General features: G+C 38.8%; 1 protein-coding gene across 1 annotated transcript in view; it reads right to left on the bottom strand.

The window, feature by feature from the left end:
* The window catches only part of IDE (insulin-degrading enzyme), a 92119-nt gene that overhangs the window by 58296 nt on the left and 17442 nt on the right, over positions 1–16381 (bottom strand). The window contains 2 exon segments of the mRNA XM_010842200.1: positions 384–591; positions 2414–2598. Of these exon segments, the coding sequence (XP_010840502.1) occupies positions 384–591; positions 2414–2598 (393 nt within the window).

Raw genomic sequence — 16381 nt, 5'->3', positions numbered from 1 at the left:
TGTTTGAAAAGATATCCATGACACGAGTACAGTTTATTCTTCATCATATGCCTCATATGCAATACCAGTTAGAATGGGAAAGGCTGGTGAAAATTTTATAGGTCAAAAAAACATTTTGTAGTCCTGAAAGCTAATTTAAAGCCAAGTCATTATTTCTCCTCTACTACAAAGTAAATATATAACATCACTCATTATTTTCTGTTTATAAAACCCAGGGGTCAAAAAGTACTGGTTAAAACAACAACAACAACAACAAAATACTGGTTAAAATATCTTGTTTAAGCTATAAAGCTGTGAAGACATTTTTGTAAAAATAGTAAGTACTGTTATTAACATGATAATTCAACAAAGTGAGATAATTCACAGGGTATTTTCAGCATTACCTGTCTAGCGCACCTTCTAGGTGTTCATGAGAAACATCAAAATAGTAATTGGTATGCTCTCCACTAGTGAAGGCGTTTGAACTTCCTGCATGCTCACTGAGAAACTGGCTGTATTCATTTTCTTTAGGGTATTTCTTTGTTCCCAAAAATAACATATGTTCACAAAAATGACTTAAGCCAGCAATATTTGGAGGATCTGACAATGAACCTGAAAGAGAAGGGAAAATATATATATAATAAATCATTTGTTTATATGTTGAAAGATACCAAGGACAGATGAATCACAGGTGATTTGGAACTTCTGTTAGCAATGGCAACTCCAACCATAATCACAGAAAGTTAGGTACAAGCTACTCTAAATGGTACAACTTACATTCTAGCCCTAGCTTTTGACATCAGTTTGCTGTCGCTGTTCAGCTGCTCAGTTGTGTCTGACTCTTTGCGACCCTATGGATTACGCATGCCAGGCTCCCCTCTCCCCTTCACTATCTCCTAGAGTTTGCTCAAATTCATGTCCATTGCATCGGTGATGCTATCTAACCATCTTATCCTCTGCTGCCCCCTCCTCCTTTTGCCTTCAATCTTTTCCAGCATCAGGGTCTTTTCTAATGAGCTGGCTCTTTGCATCACGTAACCAAAGTATTGGAGCTTCAGCAACAGTCCTTCCAACAAATATTCAGGGTTGATTTCCTTCAGGATTGATCTCCTTGCTGTCCAAGGGACTCTCACGAGTCTTCTCCAGCACCACAATTCGAAAGCATCAATTCTTCAGCACTCAGGCTTCTTTATGGTCCAACTCTAATATCCATACATGACTACTAGAAAAACCAAAGCTTTGACTATCTGGACTATATGGACCTTTGTCAGCAAAGTGATATCTCTGCTTTTTAATATGCTATCGAGGTTTGTCATTGCTTTCCTATCAAGAAGCAAGTGTCTTTCAATTTCATGGCTGCAGTCACCATCCACAGTGATTCTGGAGCCCAAGAAATTAAAATCTGTCATCATCAGATTGACATCAGTTACTTGGTGACTTTCAGCAGATACTTAGCCTCTCTGGACAGTAGTGTCCTCACACATCACACTGAGAGAAAGAGATGAATTCACTGTTTTTTAAGAGCTAGAAAATTCTAGCTTTTATATTTTATTGAAGGAGACAATATAAGGTGGTGCTAAGAGCGCAAGTTAGCAGGTCTACTAGCTGGGAAACATTGAGCAAAACATTTTGTTTCAGTCACTTTTTGTATATATACTTCACTTAAGAGAGTTCAGCAACTTCAAATTAGATGAGATTTGCAAGGCACACTGAATTGTGCGTGGCAATAATCATTTGTCCAACTTACGATGGTTATTATCTTATTTCCCCAATTCTAAAATGCCATTGAATTAAAAAAAAGTTTTTCAGAGAGGGAAAAAACTAAATGTACATATAGATTAGAAGTAACTCGATTAAAGCAGCATTAAATGTGGAAGAAAAGCGCACACAAGAATATAGGAAATATGTTACTCCTAGTGTATCAAGTGTATGTGAAAGTAAAGGCAGTGGAACTGTTACCATAAAGGATAGGAATGAATTTCCTTGCTGCTAAGTCACTTTTGCTGGAAACCTAATATGACACTCCTGGTAAAGGTGTGTGTGTGCTTAGTCACTTAGTAGAGTCCGACTCTTTGTGACCCTGTGGACTGTAGCCCATCAGGCTCTTCTGTCCATGGGGATTCTCCAGACAAGAATACTGAACTGGGTTGCCAAGCCTCCTCCAAGGGGATCTTCCCAGCCTGCGATCAAACCCAGGTCTTCCGCACTGTAGGTGGATTCTTTACCATGTGAGCCACCAAGGAAGCCTGGTAAAGGCAGGGTGATTTAACATAGACAACTGTAGAATACCAACAGCTGTACAGGGCTACTGCACACACACACATCAAACTCGGAACTGCCAGGCTTCCATTGCATAAATATGGAGAGTCCAAATAACTATAAACATGAGGTCAATGAAGCTGAACAAAGCTTAATTCACAATTTTAAATTGTACCTATGTGTACATCAAGTGCTGCTGATGATTTATCTGTTGTTGGATCACTGACAAGAAGTACTTTGATCCCATTGGCCAGCTCAAGTCCGCGGTATTCTCGCTTGTCTTCATGAGACTTGATGATATGATGTCCTATTCTCTTGATTGCTGGATTATTCATTTTGCTGTAAGTCTTTTTTTGGAAACTGAAAAGAAAAAAACTTATTGTTGGATTGTGGTTTCTTTTTGTTTTAATGATCAAGGAGTAACAAGCAAACACATATATTATCAGAGTAAAAAATGTGTACAACGAAGCACACCTGGCATACAATACTAGTGTCAGGTGCACAACAGTGATTCGTTACACACTGATCACACAGCAAGTCTAGTCACCGTCTGTCACAAGACGAGGTTCTTAAAATGTTACTGACTATGTTCCACACATTCCCATTGACTTATTTATGACTGGAAATTTATACCTCTTAATCACCTTCACCAATTTTGCCCAACTCCCTCTCCATTCTTTCTGCTAGAAACCAAGGATTTTCCCTCTGCATCTATGAGGCTGTTTTGTTGGTTCACTTGATTTGTTTTCAGATTCCACATATAAATGAAATCATATGGTGTCTGTCTTTCTCTGACTTATTTCACTTAGCATAATACACCTGTAGGTCCATCCATGCTGCACACACCTCACACACATACACACACAGGAATATTACTCAGCCATGAAAAATAATGAAACCTTGCCATTTGCCATTCATCCATCAAACACTTAGGTTACTTCCATATCTTAGTTACTAAAATAATGCCACAACGAACATAGGACTGCGAATATTTTTCAAATCAGTGTTCTCACACTCTTTAGATAAATACCCAGAATTTGCTAGACTGCATGGTAGTTCTACTTTTAATTTTTTTTGAGACACTTCCATGCTCTTCCTCGTAGTGCATGCTCCAATTTATAGCCCACCAAAGGATTCCCTTTTCTCCACATCTTCACCAACATTTGTTTGTTGTTGTTTTTTGCTCACATTTCTTTGTACCTGTCTTGTGATGACTGGCACTTCTTACATTGATTCATTAGTATTTCTTATTTCATGGTTTCACATCTCAAGATTCAGTTATAAATTCATATTCCAAAAGTTACACTAAGATCCAAATATAAAATGAACAATTCTAGCTTTCAATGCAGAAAAAAAAAGTTCGAATTGCTTTTTTAACTTACAGTAACAATGGTTCTTATTTTCTCTATACAGTACTATACAATGGGCTTCCCAGGTGGTGCTAGTGGTAGAGAACTTGCCTGCCAGTGCAGGAGACATGAGAGACTTGGGTTCCATCCCTGGGTCGGGAAGATCCCCTGGAGAAGGGAATGGCAACCCACTCCAGTATTCTTGCCTGGAGAATCCCATAGACAGAGGAGCCTAGAGGGCTACAGTCTACAGGGTTGCAAAGAGTTGGACACGACCAAAGCAGCTCAGCACGCACACTGTAAAGTACACAAAAGCAAAACCACTTGTAGAGGATACAAACATGTGTCAGTGTAAACCAGACCTGTGAACTAACTTACGTGATTGTATATGCGAATGCACGTTCACATCTTTGAAAGTTGGAAACTTAACTAAATGTTCGTATGTAGGGGACTTACTGTAATGTCTTTTTTTTTGTCTTTTGTAACAGTCTTTGTTTCAAAACCTATTTTGTCTACTGTAAGTTTTGCTAATCCAGCTTTCTTACATTTCTATTTGCATAAAATCTTTTTCCATCCCTTCACTTTCAGTCTGTGTATATAAATCTGAAGTGAGTCTCTTGCAGGCAGCATATAAATGGGGTCTTTTTTTATATCCACTTAGCCATCCTATGTCTTTTGATTAGAGCATTTAGTTCATTTACATTTAAAGCAATTATTTTTAGCAATATACTTATTGCCATTTTGTTAACTGTTTTCTGGTTGTTTTTGTAATTCTTCTCTGTTCCTTTCTTATTCTCATATTCCTTTCCCTTGTGATTTAATGACTTTCTTTAGGGTTATGTTTGTATTCCTTTCTCTTTATTTTTTGTGTATCTATTATACTATAGGTTTTTGTTTGTGGCTACCATGGGGTTCAGTTCAGTTCAGTCGTAGTATATAACAGATCTGAAAATCTGTCTTGCTAGTCCTTAGGTCATTCTCAAAGATAGTTGTTCCACATGTAGTTGCAGTTTTGGTGTGTCCATGGGAGGAGGTGTGCTCAAGATATACCTACTCTGCCATTTGATCCAGACTCTAGAGGAAACATTTTATAGCCATAGAGTATAATCATTCGTCTCCTCCATCTTAACCATCATTCTTTCAGATAAATGATAAAAGTATTGCTTTTGTTGAGCCGTATTTGTACCTAGAACACATCAATGGGGATTTGTGACAGGATTGGGCCATAAGTTGATTACTGTGCTGACCTAGAAGAGTTTTAAAATACCAATAACTGCTTTCCAACATACTTCAGGGGTATCTATGAGAGTAAGTGAGGTGATAAATTGAGAAAGTATTATTATTGGGTCAACCAAAACACTGCTCAAACTTATGATATTCAGAGACAGGGTAGATCTGGAACTCACGGGTCTGATACTCACTTGCTCAGAACCTAGGGAGCAACACTACTGAGGGAAAAACCCTCTGAAGGCCTAATAAAAAGAAGAGACCTGGGTTGTCTTATGAAGGCAGCAAAAGTAAACACACAAAAACAAACGAAAAGCTGGAAGGACCCCAAGAAATTTCTGTAATCTGGTGAAGAGTTGAATGCCACAGTAGGAACAGTTCAATGATCGTAACAGACATGTTAGATGATTTCTCTTACAAAGAACTTCCCTTTCGCTGCTAGTCCTCTCCTTTCTTCTAGACGAAGGCTGGAGTTACAGTGATGGGAAGGGACCCATCCCTTCTCTGCACCCACAAGTTCGTATGAGTGCAGTGAAGGGGTTTTCCAAATTTGCAATATGTACGTTTTTGAGACTAAGAATAAACACTATTTTTGTCTATGCTGGGGACTGCTTAAGAGACCAAAATTGAGCAGGTCAAAATACAAATCAGATGAAGCAAAAAAATTTTCCAAAACTACAGAGGAAAAAAATGATCCTGTGCTAACATATTTGCTTTTCACCTGGAACACAAAAGAAATGGATCTAACTGCCCCTTAACAACTGACAGACATCCAGATTTAAAGGTAAATCAGGCCTTCCCTGTTTGTCTAGTGGTTAAGGATCCACCTGCTAATGCAAGGGACTTGGGTTCCATCCCTGGTCCGGGAAGATCTCATGTGCCTTGGGGCAGCTAAGCCTGTGTGCCACAACTACTGCGCCCACGTTCTAGAGACTGTGCTCCACAACAAGGGAAGCCCAGCTAGAGAGTGGCCCCCACTCTCTGCAGCTAGAGAAATCCTGCTCGTGGCAACAAAGAACCTGTGAGCCACAACATGACCCAGCACAGCCAAAACTAAATTAAAAAAATAAAATTTCTAAAAAAATTATAAAGGTAAAGCAAAGGGGACATAAACAGGCATGCAACTAATTTTGGATAAAATTTCTTCTTTTTTTTTTTTTGGCATTAGAAATCTCTGGAGATTAAGGAAGGGAAAATCCAGTTTGCTTTTATCAGAATATCTTTTTCTATGAAATCATCAGTAACTAGTCTTCTGGGTAACAACTAATAAACCAAAGAGGTTCACTCTTATTAAGAATGTCCCCTAACCTATGGTATAGCACAGGGACTAAGTGCTTTGTAACAACCTATATGGGAAAAGGATCTGAAAAAGAATAGATATATGTATGTGTATAACTGAATCACGGCTGTATACCTGAAACTAACACAACACTGCAAATCAACTATGCTGCTGCTGCTAAGTCACTTCAGTCGTGTCCGACTCTGTGCGACCCCATAGACGGCAGCCCACCAGGCTCCCCCGTCCCTGGGATTCTCCAGAGAAGAACACTGGAGTGGGCTGCCATCTCCTTCTCCAATGCATGAAAGTGAAAAGTGAAAGTGAAGTTGCTCAGTCGTGTCCGACCCTTAGCATGGACTGCAGCCCACCAGGCTCCTTCGTCCATGGGATTTTCCATGCAAGAGTACTGGAGTGGGGTGCCATTGCCGTCTCCACAAATCAACTATACTCCAACATAAAAAATGTTTTAAAGTCCCCCAGATCTTCTATTTGGAATTCTGGAGCTCAATACTATACATCATCAGCTCAGTTCAGTTTAGTCACTCAGTCATGTCTGACTCTTTGCAACCCCATGGACTTCAGCACACCAGGCTTTCCTGTCTACCACCAATTCCCAGAGCCTACTCAAACTCATGTCCATCATGTGGTGATGCCATCTACCATCTCATTCTCTGTCGTCCCCTTCTCCTCCCACCTTCAATCTTTCCCAGCATCAGGGTCTTTTTCAATGGGTCAGTTCTTCGTGTGAGGTGGCCAAAGTATTGGAGTTTCAGCTTCAGCATCAATCTTTCCAATGAATATTCAGGACTGATTTCCTTTAGGATTGACAGGTTGGATCTCCTTGCAGTCCAAGGGACTTTCAAGAGTCTTCTCCAACACCACAGTTCAAAAGCATCAATTCTTTGTCACTCAGCTTTCTTTACATTCCAACTCTCACATCCATACATGACTACCGGAAAAACCATAGCTTTGACTAGACGAACCTTTGTTGGCAAAGTAATGTCTCTGCTTTTTCACATGCTGTCTAGGTTGGTCATAGCTTTTGTTCCAAGGAGAAAACGTCTTTTAATTTCATGGCTGCAGTCACCATCTACAGTGATTTTGTAGCCCCCCAAAATAAAGTCTCTCACTGTTTCCATTGTTTCCCCATCTACTTGCCATGAAGTGATGGGACTCGATGCATGATCTTAGTTTTCTGAATGTTGAGTTTTAAGCCAACTTTTTCACTCTCCTCTTTCACTTTATATATAAAAATATAATACTGATTAATACTCAGCCATTAAAAAGAATACATTTGAATCAATTCTAATGAGGTGGATGAAACTGGAGCCTATTATACAGAGTGAAGTAAGCCAGAAAGAAAAACACCAATACAGTATACTAATGCATATATATGGAATTTAGAAAGAAGGTAACTATAATCCTGTATGCGAGACAGCAAAAGAGACACAGATGTATTGAACAGTCTTTTGGACTCTGTGGGAGAGAGCGAGGGCAGGATGATATGGGAGAATGGCACTGAAATATGTAAATTATCATATGTGAAATGAATCACCAGTCCAGGTTTGATGCATGATACAGGGTGCTCAGGGCTGGTGCACTGGGATGACCCAGAGGGATGGGATGGGGAGGGAGGTGGGAAGGGGGTTCAGGATGGGGAACACATGTACACTCATGGTGGATTCAAGTCAATGTATGGCAAAACCAATACAATATTGTAAAGTAAAATTAATTAATTAAAAAATATATAATACTGATTTTTTTAAAAGTACTTTATAGTATTAATAATCTTGCCATATTTTACAGTAAAAAGTAGTTTCTTTAAAAACAAAACATAAAATATAATACGAACATTTTGGAGTCATAAAGCCACCATGAAAAATTCAAAAGCAACTTGGAAGTGAAAAGGTATAATATTATATATGTAATATATTATATTTATATTAGATTATCTATTACATATAGTATATCATATTATATATTATATTGTATATTTATATTATATATTATATTACATATATTATATAATAGTAACATATATATTGCATATATTATACAATATAAACATATTATATATTACATATATTATACAGTATTAACATATTATATATTACATATATTATATCATATTAACATATTATATACATAATAATATTAAATAACTCCTTTCTATTTCATTAGCCATAAGCTATTTAAATTCAATACCAAAGACAAATTAAAATGTCTAAATGTAAAGTCTTTAAAAATGGTTTTGTGTTGTTAAAAGAAATTCTCAGGGTAAAAAAAATGTTCTATCTAGAGCCTCCAAAGAGGGTCACAACAATAATAATCCTGGTTAAGGTATTTCCCAAAAGACAATCTGTTTGGACTGCAGCAAATACCTCTGGTTCACAGCTGGCTTCAAAAACTTCAATTTGGGTTCAACATACATTACAACCTCAAAAATGTGTTCCAACCTAGCAGCAACATTAAGATTAAATAAGCCATGAGGCAACCTCCATTAAGACCCCCAGCCAAAAGGACAGCATTAAAAGGCAACAGTAAAAAAAGCTCCACATGCACCACAGAGAAGGCCTAAGCTCCTTCCTATAAGGCCCCACCAGGAGGAGGAAGAGGGCTGGAATTCCAGGAGCAAAAACCAAAGCCTATTCATTTTGGTTTCACTGCCACCGCTTACACCCAAATCCCTCTACTGTGCTAGTCCCAGCTAGTTAGGTTTAGGGGAACCAAGGGTCACAAATGATTAAAATGCAATGATGAGGGTGACAAATAAGCTCTAAAACTTTGTCCAATCCGCAGCCATGGTTAGGAAATGAAATACAAGTTTCTTTGGTAGGAAAAATTGTCTTATTCTGTAGGAGGTGAAAATTTCATCATAATTGAGATACCCACCCTCAATTATATGCTACATTCTGTACTTTTCTCAGGGTTTCTCTTGTCCGGATTTTCATTTTGTTAGAGGGGGAAAAAAGTGATCAGAGTCCATCCCAGGCACATACATAACTCATTTGGACACTGAAACTATGCCTGTTTAATACTCCTGGTGTGGAAGAGGTGGGGTTTTTTCTGTAAATCAAAAATAAAAATTAATCCAACTACTTTTCAACATCTGTACATGAGATCAACAGAGCTTTCTAAGCTGGCAATGCTCCCAAGTCAAATATCTGACTTCTTGAGGAAGTTACACTCAAAAGAAACAGTAGCAATGTTTTCAAACGAGCCCCATCCCCAGCAATCCATATTCAATCGACACAATCTGCCTTTTACCTATAGCATTTCTATCAATATGTCTTACAATAATTTGATCCTCACCTTCTGGAGAACTAAAGGAAATGATCAGGAACTCCTCCTCTGATGATGAATTCCTCAACAGCTTGCCTGTCTCTGTATTTATACTCAGGAGGTCACATGTCTACCCATTTCAGCTCCCTCATTAGCATTTTATTTATTGCAAATGTTCTCCAATACGCATCAGAGAGCAAACAAGCAAGTATCGACATTTAGATAAGCTAGTGCTAACTCAAATGCTTTTCCAGACATCTATTTGATATTTTTAACCTGTCAAAGTCAAAATCTTGGGAGTAGTAAAATTACCTTCAATTTTAGAGACATTGTCTTACAACTTCATAATAAGGCACAGAATTGTCAGTGTTTTGCATTCTGATAAACTGGAGATGGACAGATGTTTAATAATTATAGCATATCTAGCAATTCTGTTTAGAATTTAAAACAATGACTAAAATTACAGATGGTAAAAGCTGGAAAAGCCATTAAATGGTGTCTAGTTTTCTGTAGTTCTTGAACTGGCAGCACTAGCTCTTCTTGGGCGCTTGTTAAAGTGCAAAATTTTGGAAACCACCAGAGACCTACTGAGCCAGAATCTGCATCTTAACAAGATAAAAAGATGAGCCACTTGTAAGGAAATTGAAGATCACTTGTCCAAGATCATAGGGCAAAAAGTTACAACTAGGACTTAGCTCTTAACTCCCAGTCCTCTCCCACCTCAGTGGCCTGACGTCCAAACAGTTAAGGTCCAGACATCACACCATATATGCTGGCTACAAAGATGATACCAGAGCCCTTGCTCTAAAGGAACCCAGATTTATGACAAAGATGAAAACAAGTCATTATTTTTTTAGTGTGGACTAAGTTATCCCCAGGCACTATGGGAATAATAAAAGGGGCATCTAACCCTTTCTAGGATGGAAGACAGGAAAGAGAGGAGGTGAGTAGAAGCATGCCAAATAAGAGGAACAGAATACCTGAGCAAGACAATGGTGCTGAAGAAAAAATGTGAGGCATTCAACAACTGTTGATGTTAACAGAACTATAATCAGGACTTCCACTGCAAGATCATGGACTATTATGTAGTCCTAAATTGCAGGTTTGCAAAAAATAAATTCCCAAATATAATAGATCAATTAAAAATCCCTATACCAAAAGAAAAACTTTTATGCAAATAATCTTTTATTCAAATGACCCTTTAAAGCCTTTTCTCTCATATCTCTATGTGTTTCACAGCCAATTTAATAGAAGATTGAGCAATTTTACTTTGCTGTTTGCTCCCTACCCAGTCCCATAGACCCAGACATATTTAAAATTAGACCTGATCCATTTCTAACTTCTACATGGATGACCTATAAACCTGAACAAGTAAATGATTGGGCTGATAGATTATAAATCAAAACCTCCCTTCTGTGGAATCCATCCACCCACTCCCAAAACCATAGGCGGAAATGAAGCTTACCTTTGGCTCTCCTGAATGTGGAGGAGGTGCCCAGAGAGAAGATGTCTGGAATCAGAAGCATCCCACAAACACCCTTTCTTCCCCATTCAAGGCAGAGGTTAGTAAGACAGAATTTCAAGCCAGTGATGGTATGAGTCTTTGATGTCTCACTATAAGACCACATATCCCCCCAACACTATTCATGCTACTTGATATAAAAAATAAAGTCTCAGGGAACCATCCATGGCTCTTCAGTTACAGGACCAGTGTATCTTACTTCATGCATCTGAGAGATCATAAACCTGGGTATAAACTAAAATCCTGTTAATGAATCTTCAGTTTTGTTCAGTTCAGTCGCTCAGTCACGTCTGACTCTGCAACCCCATGAACTCAACACTCAGGGCTTCCCTGTCCATCACCAGCTTCCAGAGCTTACTCAAACTCATGTCCATGGAGTTGGTGGTGCCATCCAACCATCTCATCCTCTGTCATCCCCTTCTCCCCCCGCCTTCAATCTTTCCCAGCATCCCAGTCTTTTCCAGTGAGTCAGCTCTTTGCATCAGGTGGCCAAAGTACTGTAGCTTCATTCAGCATGAGCATCAGTCCATCCAGTGAACATTCAGGGTTGATTTCCTTTAGGATTGACTGGTTTGATCTCCTTGCAGTCCAAGAGACTCTCAAGAGTCTTCTCCAGCACCACAATTTGAAAGTATCGATTCTTCAGTGCTCAGCCTTCTGTATGGTCCAACTCCCACATCTGTACATGACTACTAGAAAATGACTATATGGACCTTTGTGAGCAAAGTGATGTCTCTGCTTTTTAATACATGGTGTTTAGGTTTGTCATACCTTTCCTTACAAGGAGCAAGTTTTGATACATACATATCAATGGTTGTTCATTCCAAAAGTGACAAGCTAATAGAGAGTTTATGAAGGTTTAAGCAAATGAACAAAACCTCCATTTAATACCTCTTGCCACAGTGAACTACAGGTTTCTTACAGTTGTAGTTTGGGGACCTAGGGTGTTACAAGTATCCTTCTTTCAACAGGTAGCTTTCACGTTGTTAGAAAATGTGAGATAGATGCCACTGTACAAAACTAATCCTAAAAACCACTCACATTTTATAAGTGTTATATGCTTTATAAACTGCTCATTGAATCTTTCCTTTCTCCCTAAGTGGCAGATCACAGCAGCTGTGCACGGCCTTTCTCTTCGATCCCAGATGAGGAAACAAAAGCTCAGTGATTAAGTGACTTGCCCAAGGGGACTCACACAATTGATTTGTGGCAAAGTTGGAACTATAAAGAGGGAGCGTGGGAAGGGGAGGAGCAGACGGTGGTGCTTAAGGAAATCCTAAGGAGTTTTCTTGCCCAGCTCCCAGTTACCACCCACTCAGCCCCTCCCTGACCCTATTCTCCTCCCTTAAAATCCAAATAATAAAAACAAGGAAATAAAAATTAAAACAGATCAAAATAATGCTTTAAGGAAAATTTTCAGTTTTTCACTCATTCTTCCCTGTATAAAACAGAGATAGGTAGTGGTGGGAGCCTGAAAGAATGTTTCCAATCTGTCAAAGTGGTCTCTGGGCTGAGAACCATGTTATCTGCTTTGCTAATGAAAAATAAAATGGAAGATGTATGGTAGGCTTAAATGTACAGCAGGTTTAAAAAGAGCTGTCTCTCTGAATAGAATTGTCTCACGGATGAAAGGGAATATGAAGATAATATTACAGTAGATGTGGTAAGGTTATGGGTAACTTATTTTTCAGAAGCATACATTCAGCCATGGGAATAGGGGGAAAAAAGGAGAAAATCATGTAATCATCTCGGTAGAAGCAGAAAAAGTATTCAATAGCCATCATGTATTTTTTTTTAAATGTCAGCAAACTAGAAATAGAAGAGAATCCCTTCATCTTAAAAAAAAAAATCAAGAAAAACTACAGTAATTATCATACTCAATGGTAAAATAATGTATTCATTTTCCATCCCTACAATAAGACGCCACTATCACCTCATCTATTAAACACTGTACCAGTAATTATGACCAGTCTGATAATGCAAGGGGGGAAAAAAAGATGAGAAAGGAAGGGGCAAAAAAACTAACATTACAGGTGACATGGTTGAGCACACAGAAAATCCCAAGAACCTACTGACAGTTTCCATTTCTGGGTAGGATATTATAGGTCACGGCAAACTGATTCAGCTTCAGTAACTACAAAAAGCCACAAAAACTACAAAATCATATTTCCAAAGATGTTAGAGAGTTGTGGAAGCAGAGAGGATTGGCTGAACTGCAGTTCCAGAGGCGAGGGCCCTCTGAGGTAAGCAGAGCATCCTCACCTTTCTTCTCTGGAGGTATTTGCTAATTCTGAGGACAGTCTAAAGATCATGCTTGACTCAAGAAGGACTCTACTTGGGGAAGAGAAACAAACAAGGCTCTGGGATGTGCATGAGCTCGGTTTGATATATTAAAGCTTCAAGATGCCTCAAATTCACAAGCTGATTTTTGCCAGAGGAAATTTTCTAAGATAACACTACATACCAACCAGAATGGCTAAAATGAAAAGAGTTAAAAAATACCAGTGACAGAGAAGTCAGAGGGTAATCCAAACTCTTGTACGCTACCAGTGGGGATGCAAATTGGCACAGCCATTTTCAAAGAATGGTGTAGTATATACTGACAATATGACCTAACAATTCATGTATTCGATATATGCCCCCAAAGAAATGCATGTATATGTTCATGGCAATACTACCTATAAGAGCCAAAACTGGAAAAGATCAAATGTCCATCAGCGATGAACAGATAAACTGTGGTATGTTCACACAATAGCATACAACAGTGAAAACGAATAATCTAGAATGAAGAACAAAAATGTAAGAATAAATCTCACTAATGTAAGGTTGGGCTTCCCGGATGGCACAGTGGTTAAAATGTCCACCTGCCAATGCAGGAGACACAGGAGACATGGATTCTATTCCTGGGTCGGGAATATCCTCTGGAGAAGCAAATGGTAACCTACTCCAGTATTGTTGCCTGGAAAATCCCATGGACAGAGGAGCCTGGCAGGTTACATACAGTCCACAGGTTGTAAAGAGTCAGAAACAACTGAGCAACTAGCACACAATGCAAAGTTGAGTGAATTAAGTTAGATGCTAAAGAGTAAATACTTTTTTCTCCCACTTAAAGTGCAAGAAGTAAAATCAAGCTATGCCTTTATGTCAGGATGATGGCTGCCCTTGAAGGTAAGGGGTAGTGAATAGAAGAAAAAATGAGTGGGGCTTCAGAGATGCTGATCATGTTGGTTATACAGGTATATTCAGTTTTTTAAAATTCATCAAGCTGAACACTTATGATATATTTCTATTAAAAGCTAAAATAGAATTTTTTAAAATATCATAAAACAGTAAAATAAAAGAGAACGGAGATACGTGAATCACTCAAGGCTGGAAAGATCATCAAAAGTCCTCTTGGAAATAGTACCACTTGAGACTGAGAAGTAGCTATCCATATCGAACAGGTGCTAAACTAAGAAGGCCCATAAGAAATAATAGTTCAATTAACATAATAATTACCTAAACCTTCTCAGGTGTGTCCTGAGACAATTATTTCTGTTGATGTCATCTAGGCCACAACAACTAGGAGATCCAGGTAAAGCACAACATCAGTTAACAGAGTCAACAATAAAATATATTAAATTTTTTAACGAATGCTTACTCACTATGTCTGCTTTGAAAGCTAGCTTTTGGTAATTACTTTAGACCCCAGAGAAGATTTAAAAATAAAATTTGACACTCTCAATAATGAGTAGTGACAAACAGTAAGTGCAATCCAAATAAAAGCAAAATGATTAAACTTTGAATAAATAAATTTTATTATCAATAATTTTCAACATTTATACTGAATAACAACTTCAAATGCTGGGTTTGAAGTAGATGGGTTCTTTAATTTAAAACAAACAGAAAAGGATACTGTATAAAGCGAACATTTCTTCAAACTCAGAATTAATCTTACGTATGGATCATCCTCCTCAGAAAAGGACGGACAGCTCAGAGATTCCTACATCTTCTCTAAAGATGAATTCAAATCAGTCAGGAAGAGTTATAACCTGTAACTAACTAATTCTCTCAAGACAGCCCTCCGAGGAAAGCAAACTACAAACACTCACATTCTACAGAGTGGTGTATCTCATGGGGACTCAATTCCACCAAGATGTACACCCTGAATCTGACAGAAAGACAGTCCTGCCTTCTTCAGATAATGCTGGTTCAGAAAGCTCCACCTGTCCTCTGCCTCTGTATGATTCTCTATGCTTATACTGACTCAGTGACCACTTCCAGACAGTGTTCAATAATTATATACCCTCACCTTTACCAAATGACCCCTTTGCTGCTCAGATCCTGGATCTGACTGCACTTTATTGGTCAAACAGGTCTTCCGGGCCTCATCTGGTACTGCCAGTCAAGGGGCATGTGAAATGTTCATGTGGGTGCACTAACTTGACAGAGGCCCCTAAAGCTGCATCAGCCTTGGACAGCCTTTAGAGCTTTTCTCCTGTACAACAGATATAAACAAACGACTCTCAGGCAGTGTCTGGTACACAGTAGACACCCAAAACGGTAACCTTATAATCACCATTATTGTGTTCCTAGGGTGGTAAGAAGCTAATAGACCACCATGTTATTATTAACATTCTTAACAGATGTTCATGCAAATTCCAGTTGTATATTGTCATCTCCCTGACAGCCTGGTAAGAGGATGTCACCTTATAAGACCACCAGAAAAACAGGTAAATAATTATCCCTTTATAATCACTATAGGCGAGCCACTGTTTATAATCAATGGTTCTCAACAGAACCACTTGCTCACCAAGGAGACATCCAGCAATGTGTCATAACTGAACTGTCACAGTGGAAGGGTGCAACTGGCAACTAGTGAACAGAGGCCAGGGATGCTGCCGAGTATTCCACAATGTACAGGACAATGCTCACGTCCAAACTACCCCACCCAAATGTCAACAGTGCTAAGGATGAAAGACCCGAGTTCATAGTTCTGACCTGATCATCCAAAAACAATGTGTAACTGCAACCAATTTAATCCAGGAGACAACCTCATCAAAACACAAAAAACTCTATGCATTAAACTCTCACATACTTATTTTTAAAGGTCTAAATCAGAAAGGGCTTAAATGAAGAGAGGGGGGAAACTGATTATGAAGGAGAAAGAGAGAAGTCTGTAGAAACCTTGTCTTTGAGTGAGCAATCCAGTGTACAAGTAATTCAGTTCAGTCACTCAGTTGTGTCTGACTCTTTGTGAACCCATGGACTGCAGCACGCCAGGCTTCCCTGTCCATCACCAACTCCCAGGGCTTACTCAAACTCATGTCCATCGAGTCGGTGATGCCATCCAGCCATCTCATCCTCTATTATCCCTTTTTCCTCCCACCTTCAATCTTTCCCAGCATCAGGGTCTTTTCCAGTGAGTCAGTTCTTCACATCAGGTGACCAAAGTATTGGAGTTTCAGCTTCAACATCAGTCCTTCCAATGAATATTCAGGACCG

This window comes from Bison bison, unplaced genomic scaffold (genome assembly GCF_000754665.1).
Source record: "Bison bison bison isolate TAMUID 2011002044 unplaced genomic scaffold, Bison_UMD1.0 scf7180017864172, whole genome shotgun sequence".
Classification (NCBI taxonomy): domain Eukaryota; kingdom Metazoa; phylum Chordata; class Mammalia; order Artiodactyla; family Bovidae; genus Bison; species Bison bison.
This window is presented reverse-complemented; position numbering and strand designations above follow the sequence as displayed.